Source organism: Cyclopterus lumpus, chromosome 18, assembly GCF_009769545.1.
Source record: "Cyclopterus lumpus isolate fCycLum1 chromosome 18, fCycLum1.pri, whole genome shotgun sequence".
NCBI lineage: Eukaryota > Metazoa > Chordata > Actinopteri > Perciformes > Cyclopteridae > Cyclopterus > Cyclopterus lumpus.
This window is the reverse complement of record NC_046983.1, coordinates 2,551,570-2,576,569: the sequence shown is the minus strand read 5'-3', so window position 1 is coordinate 2,576,569 and position 25,000 is coordinate 2,551,570. Positions and strand designations below refer to the sequence as shown.

At 44.6% G+C, this 25,000-nt stretch overlaps 2 protein-coding genes across 10 annotated transcripts in view; both read left to right on the top strand.

Annotated features, from left to right (window-relative positions):
- The first annotated feature begins 890 nt into the window (after nt 1-890).
- On the top strand, nt 891-19,218 carry LOC117747490 (solute carrier family 12 member 6-like). 8 transcript variants are annotated; one of them, XM_034556759.1, is made up of 27 exons: nt 891-1,053; nt 3,066-3,768; nt 7,341-7,435; nt 7,742-7,870; nt 8,802-8,948; nt 9,092-9,146; nt 11,084-11,214; nt 11,705-11,946; nt 12,065-12,189; nt 12,293-12,478; nt 13,356-13,520; nt 13,651-13,749; nt 13,888-13,945; nt 14,045-14,219; nt 14,450-14,568; nt 14,690-14,788; nt 14,880-14,999; nt 15,175-15,279; nt 15,583-15,751; nt 15,876-16,071; nt 16,151-16,320; nt 16,398-16,529; nt 16,684-16,791; nt 16,951-17,007; nt 17,970-18,244; nt 18,397-18,530; nt 18,829-19,218. In XM_034556759.1, the coding sequence occupies exons 2-27, from the start codon at nt 3,552-3,554 to the stop codon at nt 18,918-18,920; spliced, it is 3,600 nt and encodes a 1,199-aa protein (XP_034412650.1). In that variant the 5' UTR covers nt 891-1,053; nt 3,066-3,551; the 3' UTR covers nt 18,921-19,218. The 8 variants fall into 8 exon arrangements, with proteins under 8 accessions (XP_034412650.1, XP_034412646.1, XP_034412651.1 ...); XM_034556755.1 differs by having other exon boundaries at nt 13,888-14,219; nt 18,829-18,955; nt 19,092-19,218; XM_034556760.1 differs by lacking the exon at nt 16,951-17,007.
- A 1,675-nt stretch (nt 19,219-20,893) lies between these two features.
- Nucleotides 20,894-25,000, top strand: part of tox4b (TOX high mobility group box family member 4 b) — a 10,561-nt gene continuing 6,454 nt past the window's right edge. The window contains exons 1-2 of one of the 2 annotated variants that reach the window (XM_034556802.1): nt 20,894-21,049; nt 23,261-23,329. In XM_034556802.1, coding sequence (XP_034412693.1) covers nt 21,044-21,049; nt 23,261-23,329 — 75 coding nt within the window. In that variant the 5' untranslated portion in view covers nt 20,894-21,043. Of the gene's footprint in view, nt 21,050-22,591; nt 22,997-23,260; nt 23,330-25,000 lie in introns of those variants that run through there. The other variant, XM_034556801.1, reaches the window with a different exon arrangement.

The window sequence follows — 25,000 nt, the reverse complement described above, 5'->3', positions numbered from 1 at the left end:
ATTAATTTCTTTAATAAAATAGCAGGTAATTGAGGTTCATTGAAAACTAATTTAAACTTGTAATGTAATGACCCTTCAGGTTTGTTTATTTTCTTCAGATGCAACAAAACCGGTTTATAACAGTCACCATGTTCCAAAATAACCAATGCATCTCACATTTGAAATGTCAACTGTAGCCAAAGCATGGAAACCTTTTCTGACCATGTACAAACTCTTTGAATCTCTTGGTTAAGAGCAAGGTAAAAGGAAAACAAAGGCACACAATACATATTCAATAGTACACGTACACGTTTACATGGCCTGGTTCGGTAGATGAGACGCACAGTGGTGGAAGAAGCACTCAATAATTTACTGTCAAAGTCTCAATACAACAATGTAAAAACAACCTTAAAACTACAGGCGTATTAGCAGCAAAGTATATAGCATAGAAATTATAATTAAAAAATTCTGCCGAAGTTGCTACAGTGACTCAAATATTCTGATGCATATTTGATGAATGCAGCTGTTTCAGTCTAACAGTGCATTGTATTTTGTGATTACAGTTATATAACTCATAAAAAGTGAATTCCCTTTGAAAGGTAGTGGAGTAGAAGTATTTCATAGCATAACATGGAAATACTAAAGTACAAGTACCTCAAAATTGTATTCTAGTACACAAAATAATGGTTACCAGTGATGACGCTCACTAAGTTTACGATTAATCTACTTTAACTTCATATTTATATACTTATTGGTATTTCTGTCACTATTCTGATTATGTATTTAAAAAAATGTACATTTGAAGCATGCCAAATTGAACGTTCATCATTAATGGACTACACTACCCAGACCATAGGCACGAGCCGCTTGTTCGTCCCTGCGCATGCGCAGTCTTGTAGGACCGACGGCAAGCGACAGAGGACCAGCCGGACGCGCTCGCGTGTTTGTTTTTTTTTTTGCTCCTGTCTGTTGGACAAAAAAAAATAAAAAGTGCCGATAAAACCTGAGAGAGGAGCAAAATCTACCCCAGATGTAACCGAAGAGGATGCGTTCTTCACGGGGAGCTTGAGCCAGGTATGCGCCTCGCGGAGCCCACAGGCTTCGCTATTTCTCGGGGAGCATTTGTCGCTGTCAGTGAAATAAACCGGAGGTCCGCGGAGTTTATCAGCGGCATTGCTAGCTAACGTTAGCTGGACCAACTGACGCGAAGCGGCCGGGGCTCGCGTCGATACAAGCCCCGGGTACGGACAGCCACCCGGGGGGGGAAAGGTACCGACAGCCGCCCCGGGGAGGGGTGGGTGGAGGTGGGGGGGGGGGGGGGGGCGACGACGCGCCGCTCTCCATTGTCCGCTTGTCAACGTTCGTCAGCTCCGAAGCTAACATACCATAATTTCTACTGCGCGCGCGCCTTTTCCTCTCTAATTTAGCCGGTTTCGAATGCGTGTTGTTGCCTGGAAACCCCGGAACCGCAGCTTCGGCCGGTTGCCGCATTCACCCCCCCACACCCCCACACCCCACACCCCCCCTTTTTTTTTTCTCTGGAGAAAAAAAATGAAGAAACATCTGCTCACGTGTTTAAAAAAAAAAAAAAATTTAAATAAATAAATATATATTTAAAAAAAAAAAAAAAAATGTTTTATTGTGAAAGATTATAACGCCGTATTGATATCGGGAGGCGTTCACTGACCGGTTCAAGCCAGATTTCTTATGGCGAGCTTAATTGGCTTACGGGGCGGTTCGCACGCGGGGGATCACCGCCCGGCGTCCTTTTTTAAGTTGCTAATTAGAGGCATGGTCATCCTCATTAACAGGGGCGTGCTTGGCTCAGCGCGTGCCCCCTCGGATCATATTGATTGACGTGTGCAGAAACCGTCCAGAGGTAAGGGAGAAGCCCCCCCCCCCCCCTCCCCTTTTTAAAAAAATACTTTTTGTTATTGGTCATTATTATGACGTAGTCCCGGTGTGTTGATGCTTGTAAACTATGCTGAAGATTTGGGTTTAACATGTTAAATGACAGGTGATGTTACTGGTGTTCACTGGTCATTAAACGTTTATAACATCCCAGAAAATACCCTCAAGGATTTTTGAATTATATAGTATTTGAACAACATAACAAAAAAAGTCCCAGCTGGTGGTTTAATGTCATATTGATTTTGACATCAGCTTGGGGGGGGGGGGTGGGGGCGTATTTGTTTACGTGCATAACTGTGTATTTAAGCTTTTTAGAGTCGTACAACGCTGACTCGGCGCTCTGCGATATACATACCAAAAAAAGAAATTCCAGAAGGTGAGAACAAAATGTTCTGAGCCTTGCGTGAGAGCTCTTTATGTTACTGCTGACGCCAACAGGGCAACGAAAGGGGAAACCTAACATGGGAACACAAATGTTGTCATGGCTCTTAATGATAAGAGGAACAAAGAGATTCAGAGGGAGAACACCCTTTCAGAATCGAACATCTATGCCGGGATATTGATCCCAAGATGTATTATTATTATTACATTAGTGACACGGCGATCGGTGTGGGAGAAGATAACCAGGACGCTGACGTTGGCGTTGGTTTCCTCCTCACCTGGAGACACGTGATTGCCCATACGGTGAGAACGTGTTCGTGTAGACTGTTTCCCAATCACACCAATGCATGCTGGGATAAGGCCTCGGGGAGCTGGAAGTTTGTGACTCGTTTTTTAGTTGAACCAGCAAAACGAGTCTAGCGTCTCTCTCCTTCTTCCCCTCCTTCCTGTCCATCTCTTGAGTGTGGACAGAGGGGGCGAGGCAGCTTTAGAAAACAGCCACACGGCTACTGGCACAACCGGTTGGAACCGCTCTCCTTTTAATAATTAAATTATGAACCCGAGCTAAAACAACAATTCAGCTACCTACCTTCCCCAACACAAGGAGGAAAGAGTGTGTGTGTGTGGGGGGGGGGGGTTCCCTCATTTGAATTCCCCGTAACATTTAGAGCGATTTTCTGTGTGAACTAATTTCTGCTTTTTGTTTTTCTCCCTTCTCTCTATTCTTTCCCTATGATGACACCTTCCCCCACCTTCCCACCCTGGTTGTGACCACCCATGGGCGCCGTCATTAGAAAGACATTTGGGCTTTTTCTTTCATGAGAAGCGGACGGAGAGGAGGACGACGAGCTTACGGGTGCCCTCCGAGAGGAAGTAAAGAGGCGTTCGATGAGAGAGAGAAAGAAGAGAGTTTGATGGGAAGAAGGGAACGGAACGATTCGACCTGGAAAGAGGCGTCCCTCGTGCTCGTCGTCTCCGATAGCGGCGTTCACACATTCATAGGACAGGAATTCGTGTACTTTCACTTCTCAGCCCTCTATATTTCAGACGGGATCAGAAGGATCCTCGGCACTCTTTCACATGCCTGCTGGCGGCCGACCACTTTGCTTCAATGGGGGACTACAGCGGCGGAAGGACGGATCGTAGAGGCCGCCGATACCTCAGTACCACCTGGGAGATAGCCTAGCTTAGCTCGCCACTAGCTATTCCGTGTCCCACACACACACACACACACACACACAACCCCTTTTCTCCCCCTCCCACACAAGTGAGAGTCAGCCATGGCGTCGGTGCGCTTCACGGTGACGCCCACCAAGGCGGAGGACCTCCCGGGGCTGTCGGACACGTCGCCCGACATCAGCTCTCGCTCCGGCGCCCGCGTGCGCTTCGGCTCTCGGGAGAGCGTCAACCGGAGTGAGCCCCCGAGCGAGGCGTCGGGGGGCCCGGGCGCCACGGCGGGCGGGGCCGAGACGCCGGACGACAGCAACGCGGAGCAAGGTGAAGACACACGCACACGCACGGAGACGACAATGTTCGCTGTAGTTTTTAAGGGACATGATTTGACATGTTTTTCTATTAAATAAGGCGTGTTCTCTTTCATCTGGTTGACGGGAAACACAAAGGGGACAGTGAGCATACTCTTTAGTCCATATGTCAGACAGGCAGCCACTCCCTGAATGCACCTGAAAGGCACCTCCCTCTACAGTCGAACCTGTCTGTCTCGGGCTGAATTTTGAGAGACATTTTAAATTCCAGTTGCAAAATCGTCCCCAAGAAAAAACGGCAACAAGATGTTTGTTTGATTTTTGTTTTTTAATTCTGGATTTCGGCCCAGAAGATCCCAAACGATATTTATTTAGGAAACACGATTCAGTCAGTTGTATCCGTCAGTGTAATGATGATTATAGAATACATGTAGGTCTTAATGTCTCTGCAGTAATCCGAAGCAGAGAAGAGATATTCTAACGCGCAGATAACATATGTATATCCTTTATATATTTAACACATGTATATGCTGATAAACAGTAATATATCATTATCTCTGATGGCAATTAAATATCCACGAATCCACGTAGAAATCCCAGAAAAAGAAGCTTCTTATAACTCAGAACCTGATGACGGTCACAAATTGCCGGTCAAAGGTCACCATGACCTCACAAAACATGTTGTTTCTTTTGGCAGTAGCTCAAGTGTTGATATGCTTGTCATGACAAATTCACACGGATTGATGAGGCGATGACATCGTGGACTGTGACCCGGTCGGCGGAGGTCACAGAACTTCTAGTTCTCCAATTCTTCTTCAGTATCAAAAGCAACTGAAAGATTTCTGGACTCGCTGATGGAGACGCGACTGCAGAAGAAACGTAGACGACCAGGAACAAAAATGCTGTTGTGTTGACGTTTATGAGTCGAGATCCTGAAAGGAGGCAGGAGGAAAGGAGGAAAGGAGGAAAGGAGGCAGGAGGAAAGGAGGCAGGAGGCAGGAGGAAAGGAGGCAGGAGGAAAGGAGGAAAGGAGGCAGGAGGAAAGGAGGGCAGGCGGAAATGAGGAAAGGAGGAAATGAGGAAAGGAGGCAGGAGGAAAGAGGAAATGAGGCAGGAGGAAAGGAGGAAATGAGAAAAGGATGAAAGGAGGCAGGAGGAAAGAGGAAATGAGGCAGGAGGAAAGGAGGCAGGAGGAAATGAGGCAGGAGGAAAGGAGGCAGGAGGAAAGGAGGCAGGAGGAAAGAGGAAAGGAGGCAGGAGGAAATGAGGAAAGGAGGAAAGGAGGCAGGCGGAAATGAGGCAGGAGGAAATGAGGCAGGAGGAAAGAGGAAATGAGGCAGGAGGAAAGGAGGCAGGAGGAAAGAGGAAATGAGGCAGGAGGAAAGGAGGCAAGAGGAAAGGAGGCAGGAGGAAAGAGGAAAGGAGGAAAGGAGGCAGGAGGGCAGGCGGAAAGGAGGAAATGAGAAAATAAGGAAAGGAGGCAGGAGGAAAGAGGAAAGGAGGAAAGGAGGCAGGCGGAAATGAGGCAGGAGGAAATGAGGCAGGAGGAAAGGAGGCAGGAGGAAATGAGGCAGGAGGAAAGGAGGAAAGAGGAAAGGAGGAAATGAGGCAGGAGGAAAGGAGGCAAGAGGAAAGGAGGCAGGAGGAAAGAGGAAAGGAGGCAGGAGGAGTGGGGGGTTATTTATTTTCAGAAAGGTCAAATGCTCTGTGAGCCTTGTTTTTGTTTTTGTTTTTTTTGACACATAAAGTTGGCTGTTGAATTTGATCCGGTTACAGCAGGCAGTCCACATCTGGCCGCCGTGGCTTTCTGCTACACACACACACACACACACACACACACACACACACACACGCACACACAAACTACCCAGAATGCCTTTTGATTTATTTGGTAAAGAGTTGATCAGCAAATGAGCAAAGAGCCCAAAAATCGCTCGTTGGTTAATCTTCTCCAGCATGAATATGGAATATGGAAGTCAGTTTCACACTCGCTATCTTTGGCCAAAGGAAGTTACCGCCCACCATCCAAATGTTGTTTTAATATCTTTACATATTAACTTTGTCTCTGTGTGTAACCGGCCCGATGTTCCCCCGAGATGCATTCAGGGTCTTCCGGCCTCGTGTGTTCTTTCTGGACTTTTGAGAATTGGTTCATTGTTTTTGGTGAAAAGCGGAGGGGCTCCTGAACTGGTTTTGGTTTCAGGGCTTCACATTATTCCTTCTTCCTCAATGTTTTCACCCCACAGCCTCATACCTAGTCTGTGGGCGTGTAAGTGAAGGCACCAGTGCACGTGTAGGGTCGTCTGGTTCAATATTTAAATATCATATATATATATGCATATATATGATATTTAATATATATATATATATATTAAATATCATATATGATATTTAATATATTTATATATGACATTTTATATGTATATATATATGATATTTAATATATATATATATGATATTTAATATATATATATATTTATTAAATATCATATATGCATATTTAATATATATATATGCATATTTAATATATATATATGACATTTAATATATATATATTTATTAAATATCATATATGCATATTTAATATATATATTTATATTGATTACATATCATATATGCATATTTAATATATATGCATATATAATATTTAATATATATATATTAAATATCATATATGCATATTTAATATATATATATATGACATTTAATATATATATTTATTAAATATCATATGCATATTTAATATATATATTTATATTGATTAAATATCATATATGCACATTTAATATATATATATTTATTAAATATCATATGCATATTTAATATATATATTTATATTGATTAAATATCATATATGCATATTTAATATATATATGCATATGTATGATATTTAATATATATATATATATATTAAATATATATGCATATTTAATATATTTATATATGACATTTAATATAAATATATATATATATTCTTGTCGGCGTGCCTTGTGGAGCGGCCGAGGGAAGTGGTGCTGCTGACTCAGGCGCTGCTGATGCAGCCGTCTGTGCTGACTGAGGCGGAACTGAGCCGGTGGCCATTGCATCAAGACGTGTGCACGTGTGTGTGTGCACGTGTGTGTGTGCACGTGTGTGTGTGTGTGAGAGATAAAAAGTTAAAGGGCAAACATTGTCTTCAAGCACTACTCAGGTGACCAGATGAACTTTGAAACGGCAGACGGTCATTTTATTTATTGACTAATCGGATCAATTAATCGCTAACTGCTTTTTACTTTACAGCAGCAGCAACACGAGCCTGGAATGTGTTTTGTGCAAACGATAAATAAATGTATAAACCCTGCTAATTATTATTATTATTATTATAGTTGTTCCTCTAACTGGATGTTAAATAACCTCATTCACTTGACACTGAAATGCTCTTTCAGTGTCAAGTGAATGAGGAAAGGGGGACAAAGTTCACGATAGGGAAGTAATCGAGTAACTCAACTGAAATGATTACCGTCTCCACGACAACGGGAGTGATCTATCTCTGTGTTTTTAAGCCTTCATCCTCCTCTCTCTCTCTCTCTCTCTCTCGATGTCCAGGTGATGGAAACTCAAAGATCTCCAGCGTGTACATCAACAACTCTCACGGGCTGGACGACGACGACTTCTACGACAGGAACTTGGCCTTGTTTGAGGTTTTTGAAAGAAACAAGAAAAAACACAACATCTCATAGATCTGTTAACGTTTAAAAACAGAACCTCCCAAAATGGTGTCTGTTTGCTTGCCAGCGCGTCTGCACCACTTACAAAAATAAACCAGCGTTTTGGCTGCATGGTCGTTTCCCTCTTTTATAGATTTTTGGAAAACGTCTCTTTCTTCTCTCTCTCTCTCCCACTTCTTTAAATATTAAATATTCAATATGTGCACGTTTCTCTCTTTCACCTCCTCTCTTGGTGTTTCTTTTCCTCTCTTCATCTTGTTATTTCCATCCATGTCACAGGAGGAGATGGACACTCGGCCGAAGGTGTCGTCTCTGCTCAACCGCCTGGCCAACTACACCAACCTGACGCAGGGCGCCAAGGAGCACGAGGAGGCCGAGGGCATCGGCGAGAAGAAGAAAGCCAGCAAGGTATAAGCTCAAGGAATGCGTTGGGGTCTCTTGAAGTGAGGGGTTGTGTGCACAGCAACACACGGCAAAATAAAAAATAAAAAAACACGCGTAAACACACCCCAAAAACACTATATTTAGATTATGGTTTTTTTTTTATTATAAGAGAACATGGATAACGGTTCGTGAGAGAAAAAAAAAGGCGAAGAAAAGTGGTGAAGATATACTAAATATGGTGTTATCTCTATTTCTGTTTCTCCAAACTCATCTACTGTAGATGATGTGCTGACCTCATGCAAACCCATGTTTTTAAATATCTGGACTGTCCCTTTTTAAATGGATGATAAGCTTTTGTTGGGCAGTAAAAACACCCGGTAAAATAAATATGAAGGCCCAATAAAGCATAAAACACCCACGGTTTCTAATGCACCGGTCCTGAGATCTCTTTTTGGAGTAATTACATTTATTTATTAAAGTTTACGACACACATTCGTCAAAAGCAAGAGGACGATTATGGGTACACGGGTGGAATAACTGGGGTTTTTAAATGATGATCCAACTTTTATATGGTTTAGATTCGTGTACATGTTCTGAAATAAAACCATTAATGATTTAAATAGTTTTAAAAGTAATTTATGAACAGTTGAAATAGATGTAGAAAGGTTTCTCTGCAACGGGGCTTCACAGGATATTTAAATACAAAAACAGTCACAGAGGAGAAGCAGAGAATGTGATTTTAAAGGTGAAGAAAATGGCTAAAACCAAGTGGTAGTAGTGGCTTATAATTTTGTTTGTGCATTTGTTTCTCTCCCTTCACCTGCAAGAAGAAGAAGAAGAAAGATACGGAGCGTGTCTAAATTAATATTATGTGCGATGTTTAGCCTCAATAACCTGATTCTTGCCCCGTCTCTCTCTCTCTCTCTCTCTCTCTCTCTCTCTCTCCCTCTCCCAGTCGCCCCAGATGGGGACGTTCATGGGCGTCTACCTGCCGTGCCTCCAGAACATCTTCGGCGTCATCCTCTTCCTGCGGTTGACGTGGGTGGTGGGCAGCGCCGGGGTGCTGCAGGGCCTCTGCATCGTCTTTGTATGCTGCTGCTGTGTGAGTGTGTGTGTGTGTGTGTGTGTGTGTGTGTGTGTGTGAGTGTGATAAAAAACAAACTTCAAACGCTCTTAAACGCTGGTTTAAGGTTCTGCCTCTCACCGTCTCTCTCTCTCTCTCTCTCTCTCTCTCTCTCTCTGCAGACGCTGTTGACCGCGATATCCATGAGCGCCATCGCCACCAACGGAGTCGTTCCAGGTATCCCTCCATGTTCCGGTCTTCTCTCTCTGGAGTCATCTCCTCATCTTTACGGCAACCATTTTGGAGTTCAATCGGCAAAGGGGACCGTGCTAGCCCTCAGAAAAAAATATTATTAACTGATCTTTTAATTTTCCGACCTGCGGTCCCTGAACACATCGTGTGCGACGAATTTCAAGCTTCGATTTGGTTGTTTTTCCTGACTTGAAATTCAGATTATTCATCAAATAACATTAATTCTTTATGTCTCATTTAAAATTGTAGCCGTTTGCACCAGATCCTGTTAAAAAATATGAGAAAAAACAGTTTCAGATCTTTCATTTTCCGACCTGTGGTCCCTGAACACATCGTGTGCGACGAATTTCAAAGGAAAAACAACCAAATCGAAGCTTGAAATTCAGATTATTCATCAAATATAATTAATTATTTATGTCTCATTTAAAATTGTATATATATATATATATTTCTTTATTGATGTTTGGCTTGGAGCTGCTCATAAAAAGTTCTGTCCACTTCTGGCTATTATCGTGCCGTTTCCATAGCGATGCAGGACTTTTATGTTTATGTTCAGAGGGCTAGATGTTGTTGTTTTTGTTGTTATATTTTCCAGGTTGTTTCTCTCTTTAGTTTTCCTGCTCCTCTTCCAGCCGATGAAGTGCATCATTGTTCTAATGAGTTGTGTCTGTCTGTCCCGTCTCTCCCTCTGTCCACCTCTTCCCTGTCTGTCTGTACACACATTAAAACAACAACAACAACAACAACAAAACAACAGGATATTTAACCGCTTCCAGACCGTCAAACGTAGTGTGACGTTTCCACCAGCATGTAGAATGGAAACCCCCTCGGTAACATAGCGAGTTAACCGTAACGTTTCATGCCACGCTTTCTTTTATTTTTTATTTCATTTATTTTAATTTTTCCACTCACCTGAACGGCCTCTCGTGCCTCAGGTGGGAGTTGATGCTGGACGAGTGTCATCCGAAGTGTTTGGCCTCCCGAATGCAGCTCAGCGCTAACAAATCATTCGTTATGATGTTTAATCTTTTTTGCATTTCGGAAACCAAACACAGAGACTGAGCTGTAGTGGATTTTGTAGTTTCTCTTATTTCTAGTTCTCTTTTTTTTTTACAACTGGTTCAAATTGTATCCGCGGATTTAAGCTTTCTGTTATTTTTGAGCTCACTTGGAGTCCCGGGAAGTTCAAAGTTAAATTTAAAATGCTTCTATAACAGTGCAAATATAATCCTAAAACTTGCTCCTCTTTGTTTCTTTTAAGAGGAACAATTGATCAGTCTAATAAAGTTAAAAGCAGCCAGTTTGTAGTTTTATAGATCCCAAACTAATTGTTATTTTATCTAATTTGAGCTCAACATTGGGACAAAGTCCAATGCTGTGATTTTACAAAATAATATCCAAAGAAATATCCCTATTAGTATTCTAAAGTGGATTTCACACAAAGCCGTAATGTGTCAAGAGGTCTTAAAAAAGCTTTTTTATATATATATTTGTAAATGTGCAGCGACCCTGAATACTGAAGTTTGAAAATAATAAATAAAAAATGGCAATATTTAGATATTAATCAGGTCCGATCTGATCAGATTCATAGCTTCAGATGCTTCAAGTGAGCCCCAAAAAATAAATAAAAGTACATTTTTGCAGATACAATTTGACCAAAGAGCTCCGTCTTCCTACTCTGACGTGTCGTGTTGAACATTATGCTTATTTCTTCAAGCATAGGATGATATTCTCTCACCGGCTGTCTCTCTCTCTTTACCTCCTAACATCATAATGTGACTAACATCCATCCCCCCCTCTCTCTCTCTCTCTCTCTCTCTCTCTCTTCACATTTCCACTTCTTTCAACCCTGATGTACAACCTGCCCCGCTCTCTCTCTCTCTCTCTTCCTCCTCCTCCTCCTCCTCCTCTTCCTCCTCCAGCGGGAGGCGCCTACTTCATGATCAGTCGCTCTCTGGGTCCAGAGTTCGGGGGGGCGGTGGGCCTGTGCTTCTACCTGGGCACCACCTTCGCCGGGGCCATGTACATCCTGGGGGCCATCGAGATACTTCTGGTGGGTTTCATCCGCAGTCAGAATTATTTATTATTATTATTTATTCCGTTATTAGTCAGTGATGGATGGAATCTTTTATTATGGTGGATGTAATTTTGTTTTGTGTGATATCAATATACCATGTTGTGATATAAGGTGCATATTGCTGTTTTATTGGACTCTGCAAACAAAGTAACATCAAATACACACACAAAAAAACAAAATTAAATGTCCGTTTCTGTCGGTTTTCTTCAAGTTTTCGAGCGTGTTCAGATTTATTTTTGCTCATTTTGAAAGATTGAAAAGAGCCGATCACTTTAAGTAAGCGTCGATAGAGAAAAGGCACAATATATAACATGTTAACGGCTGCATTTATGTGCCACGGCCGGAGGAGAAGGAGCCCGGTGTGTCGGTTTGAATGGTAAAAGCTGTATTTCCTCTAAATACAAGACACTAAGATCAAGATACTTGTTGCAACACTCCAATGAAAGGCTTTCCCCCTCCCCCTCAGATGTACATCGCACCCAAGGCGGCCATTTTTGAGTCCAAGCACCCTGAAGGCGAAGGCGCGGCCATGTTGAACAACATGCGCGTCTACGGCTCCATCTGCCTCCTCCTCATGTCCCTGCTGGTCTTCGTGGGCGTGAAGTACGTCAACAAACTGGCCTCCGTCTTCTTGGCCTGCGTCATCGTCTCCATCGTCTCCATCTACGTCGGCGCGCTGGTCTCCGCCTTCAAACCGCCACATTTCCCGTAAGTGTCGACGAAAAAATAAATAAATAAATAAAATGCACCCGGACCGACAGAGCCGTGTTTTTATTTTTTTATTATTTATTTTTTTGACTGACCCGATGGGCTTTCCCGTCCGCAGCGTGTGCATGCTGGGAAACAGAACCATCAGCGGGCACGAAATCGAGGACCACCAATGCACCAAAACCGCTTTGCTGCAGAGTAACGAGCCGGCGGAGGACGCAGACAACTTCACCTTAATTAATGGTGGGGACCAATCAATGAAGAGCCATTGGGAGAGTAATCTAGTCACACACACACAGGTTGTTTTTGTTTACACGCTCTGTATCCCTCCCCCCTTTTTTTTTAGAAAACAGCACCATGGTCCCGACCTTTGACCCCAGCCTGGAGCTCCCTTTGCTGGAGAAGACCACCTATCTTTGGAAGCAGTTTTGCCAGGGCCCAGAGGTCAACGCCTCCTGTGACGAATACTTCCTCTCCAACAATTTTTCCCAGATCGAAGGGATCCCCGGCCTGGCCAGCGGTATCATTTCAGGTACCGTGTGACAATAATATATATATATATATATTATAATTAATCAATAATTATGGCAATTTGTTGGTTCCCTTTGCAGAGAGTCAGATGTTTAGGTCACCAGATGATAAAACAAACAATAACTTTTATTATTTAAGTACCTTTTTTTAGAAACAGAGTTTTTGAGCTGTGCTAATTAAGCTACGGATGTTGCTTTTAACAATTTATTACCTTTTTCACACTTGCGTAAAGCCCAAATTCTAATCATCTCGTGCACGTGTAGCGTTTCTGTAAATTCCAGTGAGAAATAATTTTAAAAAGAAATCATCGACATAAAATGCACCAGATCCTGTTAAAAAATTTGAGAAATAACTCAAATCTTTCATTTTCCGACCTGTGGTCCCTGAACACATCGTGTTTCAAAAGAAAAACAACCAAATCATCAAATTATTCATCAAATATAATTAATTATTTATGTCTCAATTAAAATTGTAGCCGTTTGCACCAGATCCTGTTAAAAAATATGAGAAATAACTGTTTCAGATCTTTCATTTTCCGACCTGTGGTCCCTGAACACATCGTGTGCGACGAATTTCAAAGGAAAAACAACCAAATCGAAGCTTGAAATTCAGATTATTCATCAAATATAATTAATTCTTTAGGTCTCATTTAAAATTGTAGCCGTTTGCACCAGATCCTGTTAAAAAATATGAGAAAAATCATCGACATAACTTTAAAAAACCCGTCAATTTATTCATTTTCATAGCTGGTTTTTATTCCCGTTATTTCCTCCTTCCATAAACATCAGTGAAGAAGACCAGCAGCGAAAGCCTGGAGATGAGTGAATTAGTTACCACGGAGCAATGCATCCATAATGTCGCCATCTGGTCCTCCACAGAGAACCTGTGGAGCTCCTACATCAGCAGAGGGGACGTGGTGGAGAAGGGCTCTCTGGGCTCCTCCCCCGACGCCCACCCGGCCTCCACCCAGCAGCCGTACGTGTTCGCTGACATCACCACCTCCTTCACGCTGCTGGTGGGCATCTTCTTCCCCTCCGTCACAGGTACAGGCCGCTCCTTGTTGTCTCGGTAAACAAATGGAACGCGTGTAAACACTCAGGCATGTGTCATTTAGCTTAATAAAGATGCCAGTTGTTGATGAGCAACATTCATCCCTTTTTTTTTAACCCTCAGGAATCATGGCTGGTTCCAACCGGTCGGGGGATCTGAAGGACGCCCAGCGCTCCATCCCCATCGGGACCATCCTCGCCATCCTCACCACCTCCGTCGTCTGTATCCTTTGTGCTGGGAATACGACTCCAAAGCTGCACCAGTTGCTCATTTTGTAATGTTTTCCATTGCCGCTCGTCGTAGGGTGCGTTTGATTCGATGGCCCGAGTGTCTCTTTTTTCCTGAGCGCCGTCCACCCAGACCTGACCAGCGTTCTCCTGTTTGGCGCCTGCATCGACGGCGTGGTCCTCCGAGACAAGTCGGCACATCTTTCCACCGACGCTTACACATTTAAACTCAAGTCATGCGCGAGAGAGCTTGTTTTTTTTTTTTTTTTAAATGTGTGTTCCTCCTGCAGGTTTGGAGACTCCGTCAAAGGGAACCTGGTGGTGGGGACGCTGGCCTGGCCGACTCCCTGGGTCATCGTGATCGGCTCTTTCTTCTCGACGTGCGGCGCCGGCCTCCAGTCGCTGACCGGCGCTCCCCGACTCCTGCAGGCCATCGCGAAGGACAACATCGTGCCCTTCCTCCGGGTTAGAGCTGCAAATACTCTTAACACTACAGACAATGCTCTACATACTACATACCATAATGTATGTTTCCTCTTAGGTTGAGTGTGACCCATCTATTGGCCTCGTTGGAACAAATCGCTCCAATTCCAAAAAAAACAGGTTGCACTCTTGTTGTACCCGTGTATATGTTCACTCCTTCTGCTTCTGTGTGTGTGTGTGTGTGTGTGTGTGTGTGTGTGTGTTTCTTCCAGGTGTTTGGCCATGGGAAGGCTAACGGGGAGCCCACCTGGGCCCTGTTGCTGACAGCCCTGATAGCCGAGCTGGGGATTCTCATCGCCTCTCTGGACCTGGTGGCTCCCATCCTTACAATGTGAGGCACAGACTGTGTGTGTGTGTGTGTGTGTGCGTGTGTGTGTGTGTGTGTGTGGGGGGGGGGGGGTTATTGGAACTTGTATCTTTCTCCTTCAGTTCATTATTTGTTCTTCTTTTAGGTTCTTCCTGATGTGTTACCTGTTTGTGAACCTGGCCTGTGGCCTCCAGACTCTCCTGAGGTCGCCCAACTGGAGGCCGCGCTTTTCCTATTACCACTGGTACGGACACACGCACACACACACACACACACACACACACACACAGAGCTATAAACACACACACACTGATCTGTTCCTCTGGTGTGTCCAGGACCTTGTCATTTTTGGGGATGACCATCTGCCTGGCGCTCATGTTCATATCCTCCTGGTACTACGCAATCGTTGCCATGGTGATCGCCGGGATGATCTACAAGTACATCGAGTACCACGGGTATGTTGCTAATGAAATTACCCCCCCCCACCACACACACGTGTCACACACATGATGGTACATGTACAGCATGGTCAAGAGTGGTGTGTGTCAGATGAGGCCACAAAATACACTGTGTGTGTGTGTGTGTGTGTGTGTGTGTGTGTGTGTGTGTGTGTGTGTGTGTGTGTGTCAGAGCGGAGAAAGAGTGGGGGGATGGGATCCGCGGCCTCTCGCTGAGCGCTGCCCGCTATGCCCTCCTGAGGCTGGAAGAGGGGCCGCCGCACACCAAGAACTGGAGGTACGTAAATCTGCACGACCTAAGAGGTTATATAAACCTTAATAATTGATAAAATATAGAAATTGGGGTAAAACAAATGAGCTATGTAAGCTACGTAAAGATGGAAGCCTTTAAGCTCCAAAAAGAATGGATGCTGCAGCTGTTGTGTTTATTTGTTATTTGGAGATCAATTAAACTGGATCACTTTTAAAATGTGCAAATAAAGAAATGAAACATATTTACCGATGCGACTAAACGGAAAACAATCCTTCGACTTTATTTCCTTTCATTTCCTCCACGCTTGTCATTGATTCTCTTCTTCAGGCCGCAGGTGCTGGTGTTGCTCAAACTGGACGAGGACGCCCACGTCAAGTCTCCTCGCCTGCTGACGTTCGCCAGCCAGCTGAAGGCCGGAAAAGGCCTCACCATCGTCGGCACGGTCGTCTCCGGCAACTTCCTGCAGAGCTACGGCGAGGCCCTCGCCGCCGAGCAGGTTGGGAAGCTCCGCCCCCCCCCCCTCCCCTCCCCTCCCACCCCCCGGCAGCAGCAGCGCGGCGTTTTGAAAGTTTATTTTTGTATTTTTTTTAGATCTTGTTGCCTTCTCCTCCCCTTTTCAGACTCTGAAGCACCTGATGGATAAGGAGCGCGTGAAGGGCTTCTGCCAGTGCATCGTGGCCCAGAAGCCGCGCGAGGGCATCAGCCACATGATCCAGTCCAGCGGTCTCGGGGGAATGAAGCCCAACACGGTGGTGATGGGCTGGCCGCACGCCTGGAGGCAGAGCGAGGACCCGCAGGCCTGGAAGACCTTCATCAGTGAGTCCGAGGAGACGGGAAATAATCATGCTCCTGATCTCGTCTATAGTTTTTCGCAGGCTAACTCGCTCTCTTCCAGACACGGTGCGGGTGACAACGGCGGCCCACTTGGCCCTGCTGGTGCCCAAAAACATCTCCCTGTTCCCCAGCAACAGCGAGCCCTGCGCAGAGGGCTACATCGACGTGTGGTGGATCGTCCACGACGGGGGGATGCTCATGCTGCTGCCCTTCCTGCTGCGCCAACACAAGGTGAGGGGGGTTTCTGTAACACGGCACCTTCATTGAGAACGTCTCTCTCCGAGTCTGAGCGTGCTTCTCCTTCTCAGGTGTGGCGCAAGTGCGGGATGCGAATCTTCACCGTGGCCCAGATGGAGGATAACTCCATCCAGATGAAGAAGGATCTGGCAACCTTCCTCTATCACCTGCGCATTGAGGCCGAGGTGGAAGTGGTTGAGATGGTGGGTTTCCATTTCATTTGAATCGTTCTTAACATGATTTTGAAAAGCGGCTATAGTCTCCTCATGTTTAAAAACTAATTCCGGGACATTCAAACGCACTAAACAATATAAACCCGACGACGCTCATCTCCGTCATCGTCTTCTCTCGTCGCAGCACGACAGTGACATCAGCGCCTACACCTACGAACGCACCCTGATGATGGAGCAGAGGTCTCAGATGCTCCGACAGATGCGACTGTCGAAGTCGGACCGTGAAAAGGAGGTGAGCTTCGGAGGTGTGGGGGGGGGAGAGTGTGGGTGGAAGGGGGGTCGAGCGCTCACCAGCGCCGCGGCGCGTCTCCATTACCGCCAGTTGTGTTCAAGGTCGGCCGCGGCGACTCTCGTGTGACCTGCTTGTAACTGTCGTGCATCATTTCGTCAGGGAAACCCCGGTAGCGGCAGCAGTAGGCCAGAGGCAGGTGGAGCGACGAGGTCTCAGGTGAGGTCAGCGGTTATTGGCCAGCTGTGAGTTTCATGACGTTTAAAAAAAAAAAAAACTAAAGCGCCAAACAATCAGACATTTTAACTGAGAAAACCAGACGTTTCGAGAGAAGGAAAGACTTTCATCCATTCATTAACCTTTTTTAATAAATCACATCATGTCATGTGTCTTCTGTCCTCAGCGAGCACGCTGGAGTTTTGATGACGTGAGTTCACGTCTGATGGCGTCTGTAGACACCTGAAGCAGAGAGCACGTGGTGTTAGTCAGTGGAAAAAGAAGAACGTCTGAATGTTTTTGGGACTTTTACAAATCGGCATACCGATAATAATTCACCAATAAATGCACATTTAGGTGGCGTAGTGAATGTGAAGAAGGCATTGATACTTTCTGCAAACAAAAGGAGAATTAATAACATCTCACTTTTATTGAGGTCCCAAATTCATCATTCATCTGACTTTTTCAGTTCCTAAATGTTTATGTAGAGTTTGTCCAGTTTAATATTTGCCGATCGGGCTCAAATGTACTTTTAGTTATTAAACCTTTCCTCTAAATGCACCGATGAGAAAAAGAGAAATCCTCCTTTTTCTGCTTTTTTTTTATTACTCGGTCATAATTCGAGAGCCTTTTCAGATCCCTGTAGATGTTCTCCATCGCTCCTCATAGAGTGGATCGTGTAGCCGGTCAGGTGACCTTGTGTTGTCTGTAGGTGTATCTGTCCCTCAGGTACACGAGTGCTGGACTCCATGTCTCAAACACCTCCAACGGAGACAGACAGACAGGTACAGAGAGAGAGAGAGAGAGAGACAGACGTAAAGAGGTTGGTAAGGGAGAGCAGAGGTGGAGAAGAAAGAGGTAGAACTACAAAGACGGACGCGGAGATGCACGCTCGCTCACGGTCCGACGGCATCGACCTCCTGGTGGAGACGAGATGACGAAGAAGGTGTCGTTTGTGTGTCCAGGCCCAGCTGGTGAAGGACCGCAACTCCATGCTGCGGCTCACGAGCATCGGATCGGACGATGAAGACGAGGCGGACGGCGGGGAGCGAGACCGGCCCACGAACACGGCCGCCGGCGGAGGAGGAGGAGGAGGAGGAGGAGGAGGAGGAGGAGGCAGCGCCGAGCACCATCGGCGAGTTCAGATGACCTGGACCAAAGAGAAGTCCTCTCAGTACAGAGCCATGCACTCCGGCTGCTCCACTCCGGAGGGCTTCAGGGACATGCTCAGCATCCGGCCGTGAGCGCAGACCACATCGTCACAGTTCGTTCTCTCTCTCTCTCTCTCTCTCTCCGTCGCGGCGTTGCCGTGGTTTCCTTTAAGAGGTTGTTGAATGCGTCTCTCTTCTTCTTCTTCTTCTTCTTCTCCTCCTCCTCCTCCTTCTTCTTCAGGGACCACTCCAACGTCAGGCGGATGCACACCGCCGTCAAGCTCAACGAGGTCATCGTCAATAAATCCCACGACGCCCGGCTCGTCCTGCTCAACATGCCCGGACCCCCCAGGAACACGGATGGAGACGAGAACTGTATCCCTTTTTCCACTTATTGACACCGATATTTATTTATTTTTAAACATCCGAGTGCAACGTCAACGAGCGTCTTCAAAGAAATCGTTGTACGAACTGCTTCTTTTACGTCATCTTTAAGTATTTGAAGGAATTCCAAATACACTAAAATGAGTTTTCGATGCCACATCTGTAGTTTTTTTTTCACAATCATCATAATTTGTACTGTTTTCATCTGAAGATGTTTTTAGTGACGTGTTTTTATTTTTTATTATTATTATTATTATTATTATTCGCTCCTTAACGCCCCCCCGACCAGACATGGAGTTCCTGGAGGTCCTCACGGAGGGATTGGAGCGCGTCCTGTTGGTGAGGGGCGGAGGAAGCGAAGTCATCACCATCTACTCCTGATTGGACAAAAGCAAGAAGAAGAACAAGTGCAAGAAGTGAGCGCCGAGGCCAAAAGGAGAGGCCGTCATTGTCCTCTTTCTCCCCCCCCCCCTCTCCCCCACACACACACACCTTTACGTTTTTCCACCTTTCCGCCTCTCCGTCGTGACGAGCGTGTTTTCCTTTCCACAGATCGAACAAGCAAAACTAATTTTATAATCGGAGCGATCAGCTGTGCATGTGCATGTGTGTGTGTGTGTGTGTGTGAAAGTCTAGACCTGAGAGAGGTTTGGTTTGCTGGAGGACCAGTATTATGGGATGGTGGGGGGGGGGGGGGGGGGGGGGGAACCGGAGACTCAGGATCGCTTTTTGTACAGAATGTATTTTGGAAGACGACGTGAGAGAGTGAGAGAGTGAGAGAGTGTGTTTCTCCTTTAAGAAGTTTTATTACAATATTACAAGTGAGACTGCATCGAGGGGCGTGAGCAGCCTCTGGGTTTAAACCTGCTTCACAGGCCCCTTCTGTAATGTGTTGAGGCTCAAAACGTGCTGCTTTTTTATTTTTATTATTTATTTTTAAATCATAATCTGCTCTCTTGTACAGAGATGAAACCAGGAAACGTAAAAAAAAAATTATACATTTTAAATGTGGGTCACGGTAGGAAATAAAAATGCGAGAGAATAATTGTTTGCCATCTTAATTTTGACTTTCAAAATTATAATTTTAAAAAAAGTATTTCATTATATCATTTTTTTTTTTTTTTTACAAAAGGCTAAATTATGAGCTTGCGTGTCAAATTATTTGATAAATAAATCCTATTTTTTAACCTACTATGTGATAATTATGTCAATCTAATTTTGGGACAGTTCAAGTAAAAGTTAAAACTTATAAACACAGATAAAAATGTCATTTTAATTAATAAAACGATAACAATGGTCCTCTTTACGCCGACGACTGCATCATCTACACAAACAAATGAAATCTCTTTCAGTCAAACACCAGCTGGATCCTCGGGGTGAAGAATAGGAATCTGTTACTTCTATTAGGGGGCTGCTGCCTTTTATTAGTGATGTCAACCAGGAAGACTCTAATTAAACCAATGATAAGGGAACTGTCCGGGGGGGGCGGGGGGGGGGCTTCTCTGTGTCGTGCCATAAAATGTCACGTGAAGGTGTGTGTGTGTGTGTGTGTGTGTGTGTGTGTGAGAGAGAAAGAGAGAGAGAATGTGAGTGTGTTACTAAAGTAAGGAGCTGTAAACTAGGTGTTGCTTTTTTGTTATTGTTCTCTCTTTTTTTTTTCTTTTTTTTTTTTTTTACAGTGTTATCGTGCAGGGATTATTTTTATGTTCATAGTTTTGTTTATGTTTGTTTTTTTTCCTAAACTTTTTTTTTCTTTCTTTCTTGTTTGTACATAAAGACAAAAAAAGATCCCCAAGTTTTATCTTTTTTTTTTTTTAATTACATTAATATAAAACAAGGAATCCTAAAAAAAAAATTTAAAAAAAAACTTTGCTTGAAAAAAAATACGGGAAGAAAATAAAACAATTTTGAAAGAAAAGTGACGATCTGTGATCTTTTGTTTTATTGTATTACATTACGTATTTATTATTATTATTATTACATCTTTTTTACATGCATACGTGTCTGTTTCTTGTTTGCTGATATCGGTACTATAATCAATCCGAATTGATGATTCATGATTAAATTGCCTGTTGATTGGGAGTAATTTTGAAACATAATTAATTTAAGTAATTTTGATACAGAATTAATTTAAGTCATTTTGATACAAAATTAATTTAAGTCATTTTGATACAGAATTAATTTAAGTAATGTATCATTTGTCATATATGTGAAAACGTATAACAGAAAAACAACAAATCCCCTTCTTTTTTTTTTTTTTTAAAAGCGGTTTAAAAAAAAAAGGGAGATTCTCAATCATCCGCCTTTTACTCTGAAAAGCCGACGTCCTCTCGTGTTGTGCGTTTGCGCGATGACGTCACTTCCACTTGTACGTACAATCAGGAAGCCGGCGGTTGTGTTTTCCTGTTGTGATATTTGAGGAAATCAATTCTGGGCGAAGTTCAGTCGCCAAAAGTGGGATCAAAAAAACAAAAAAAACAATAAATCAGATTTCGGGGGTGAGAATGGAGGTAAGAGTAGAAGAGTGAGACATCTTTGACGTCATAAAAATAATCACCTTTTACGTGACGATCGGTCTTTGTTTTTTCAACCGGACATGTTTAATGTGTGTCCCTTTTTATACATCAGTTAATCCACTTTAACCTCATTTATTTAACCCTTTAACGGTCGAGTCAAACGTTTAATTCACTCCTGTTGTTAATGTCTTTTTAATCTAAAAAAAAACGAGACTTAACCGTCCAAAAGAAGGTGAAATAATAATAAATGTATTGATTAAGACTTTGTAAATAGTCGGTGAGCCATGTCGGGTGCTTGTTAAAGCTTAAATCATCAACTGGAGCGAAGTTAAACTCGTTTTTCCCGGATTGATTAATTCCATAAGATCAGAGTGACCGGCGGCTTCCGGTCGTAGCTTTTCAAAATAAAAATCAGGCATCATAAATGGACGGGGGATTTTTTTGGACAAAAAAAACATGATTTTTAAAACACCGATTAGTTGTTACCAGGGTAACGGCGACACTTCATGTGGTCCAATATGTTGCTAAAATATACCTATTTATTTATCTATGATTTTTCTATACAAGTCTGTTAGATCCAGGCATCCAAAAGGTTGTAACAAAGTTGTTGTATACTTAGATAGACATTTTAATCTCATAATTTAAGTTTACACAAAAAAACTCAAACATATTAGATTTTCTGCAGCAACTGCCCCAAAGCTCCAGATCCCCCAAACCCCCCAAAACATCAGGTCAATTGGAGTTTACTAATTTGATTGCAATTGTTTTCGGGACTTTGCACCACTAAAATACAGTAAGGTGGGTCCTGAATTATTACCTTTTAGCCGTTTAGTAGAGAAGTCCCGTGTATAAAAATGATCTTGCTCTTAGAGCTCAAATAGCAGTTGTAGTTAACGTCAAATGAACCCAAATGAACAGAAAGAACATGTTGTCTTTTAGTGTTATTCCAGCATTGGAGTTTTGGGTCTTCGTGCAAATAAAAGGTACATTTCCACGTTGCACGGAGAGCAGAAAGAGCCTCTTGTTAAGGGTCAAACCCTTTAGTGGAACTATAAACACGAGATAATTGTGAAAACCAACGCGTGTCAGCTTGTGACCTCCATTATGGACAGATAATAACAGATAGTAGTGTAAACAAATAGTTTGAATACATGTTTGAATAGTTTTAAAACAAACGGTCAATGTTTGAATACATTTTTTTTTTATTTTTAAAAAGTTAGCTATCGGTTTTTATTTTGAAACCCGTCTAGCTCAACATCCGGCGTTGATTCTCGATCCCCGTCTCTGGGATCCATTGAGCAGCCTGGCCAGACGCTCCTCGCTCTGTGTTCCTCCTCCTGTCAGACACCTTGAAGCTACCACTCTCTCTCGGTTCTCTCTCTCTGTGTGTGTGTGTGTGTGTGTGTTACACCGCGTCCGTTAAATGAATTGTCACGTTTGTGGACCGGCGGACAAACGAGCTCCGGGCGTCAAAGCCAGCTAACGCTAGCCCGTGGTAGGACCCGGTCAGCGGCCACGTTACCCCCCCCCCCCCCCCCCCCCTAGACGGCGAGCAGACGGGGCTATTTTTGCCCCCCACCCCCCCGGTTCGCTGGCGCGCACGTGCTCCGCGTGAGCGAGCCCAACATCTGTGCGCGAGCTGTCAGTGTTGTCGGCTTTATGCGAAACGCGAGTCCGACTCGGTGTGTAGTTTCCACCCACGAGCTGTCTGAAACGACTTGAACGCGCGCGCGCACGCACGCTCCTTAAACACGGGGCAAACAATAGGACATTTCGGCACATTGCGGAGCATCTCGGGGCCTCGCAGCGAACACATGAGGCCCGGTTGACAAGATGGACCTGAATTTCTACTCGGACTTAACGGACGGTACCGGGCCGCACGACGGGGACCCGCAGTTCCTGGACCCGCAGTCCTTTAATGGATTTGACACTGACAGCAAGGTGACTCTCGTCCCCGTGAGCGGGCCACGCGTCGTTCACGCACGCACACAAACGTGCACAATGTAGCGTATAAGGCGTTTGCATCTTCTACCTCGCTAATGGGGGTCCGTGAACGCACCTCAAGTGTGTCCTTGTTGCTTTGTTGTGATTATTGTGTGTGTTTTAATATCCGAAGGAGAGCATGAAGTCTGTTTTTTGGAGACATTTCTTCTTTCCTTCTACATCAGTAATCTTTCTTAAATGTATTTTTCCTCCACGTTTCAGTTCCCTGGAGGCAGTGACAACTACCTGACCATCTCCGGGTCCAGCCATCCCTTCCTCTCCTCTTCAGAGGTAACGTGTCCTGTCTTTAAGTCACGGAGCTGCGTTCACGTCCAGCACAGGAATAGGACATAAGAGCTTCCTCACCCTCCCAACATGTTGCTCTGAAGATGTGATCCAAATAAATATGAGCTGCTCGAGGTGGCTGTCGGTTCGACGCCTTAAATCAAAAGCTGTATCCTCTCGTGTCCATAAGTTGTGACTAAAGATGGATTCTTTATTCATTTAAGTCATTTAAATAGTTTATCGAGGCCTGAAAGAGATAAACGTGTCCAGTAAATGTATATTTGTCAATATTAGTTCTTCTGTCTTCGACGATTCAGCTGATGTCTTTTATAAAATGTTTTAACGAGGTTCATCAAAGATCACCAGTTATTAATATTTCAGGATAAATTGATGCTTCGCTCTGTAATTTATTCGAGGCACGAACTGTTTTAAAAACCGTGGCCTCAATAATGTCTCGTTTTAATACGCAAATTATATATTTTTTAGCATTTCAACCATGTTTAATATTTGATGCTGTTGCTCCCGCTGCCACGAGGACGAGCCGTGACGTTTGTAATGTGTTCTCCTCCTTGTCTCCTTCTCCTCCTCTCGTCTCCTTCTCCTCCTCCTTGTCTCCTTCTCCTCCTCTCGTCTCCTTCTCCTCCTCATCTTCTCCTCCTCCTCTCGTCTCCTCCTCCTCTCGTCTCCTTCTCCTCTCGTCTTCTCCTCCTCTCGTCTCCTCCTCCTCTCGTCTCCTTCTCCTCCTCTCGTCTCCTTCTCCTCCTCCTCATCTTCTCCTCCTCCTCTCGTCTCCTTCTCCTCCTCTCGTCTTCTCCTCCTCTCGTCTCCTTCTCCTCCTCCTCATCTTCTCCTCCTCCTCTCGTCTCCTTGTCCTCCTCTCGTCTCCTCCTCCTCTCGTCTCCTTCTCCTCCTCTCGTCTTCTCCTCCTCTCGTCTCCTTCTCCTCCTCCTCATCTTCTCCTCCTCCTCTCGTCTCCTTGTCCTCCTCTCGTCTCCTCCTCCTCTCGTCTCCTTCTCCTCCTCTCTTCTTCTCCTCCCCTCGTCTCCTTCTCCTCCTCCTCATCTTCTCCTCCTCCTCTCGTCTCCTTGTCCTCCTCATCTTCTCCTCCTCCTCTCGTCTCCTTCTCCTCCTCTCGTCTCCTTCTCCTCTCGTCTCCTTCTCCTCTCGTCTTCTCCTCCTCTCGTCTCCTTCTCCTCCTCCTCCTCTCGTCTTCTCCTCCTCTCGTCTCCTTCTCATCTCCTTCTCCTCTCGTCTCCTTCTCCTCCTCTCGTTTCCTTCTCTCGTCTTCTCCTCCCCTCGTCTTCTCCTCCTCTCTTCTCCTCTCGTCTCCTTCTTTTCCTCTCGTCCTCTCCTCCTCGTCTTCTTCTCGTCTTCTCCTCCTCTCGTCTCCTTCTCCTTTCGTCTTCTCCTCTTGTCTTCTCCTTCTCGTCGTCTTCTTCTCCTCCTCTCGTCTCCTTCTCCTCCTCTCGTCTCCTTCTCCTCCTCTTGTCTTCTCCTCCTCTCGTCTCCTTCTTCTCCTTTCGTCTTCTCCTCTTGTCTTCTCCTTCTCGTCGTCTCCTTCTCCTCTCGTCTTCTGCTCCTCGTCGACTTCTCCTCTTGTCTTCTCCTTTTCGTCGTCTTCTCGTCGTCTCCTTCTCCTCCTCTCGTCTTCTCCTCCTCTCGTCTTCTTCTCCTCCT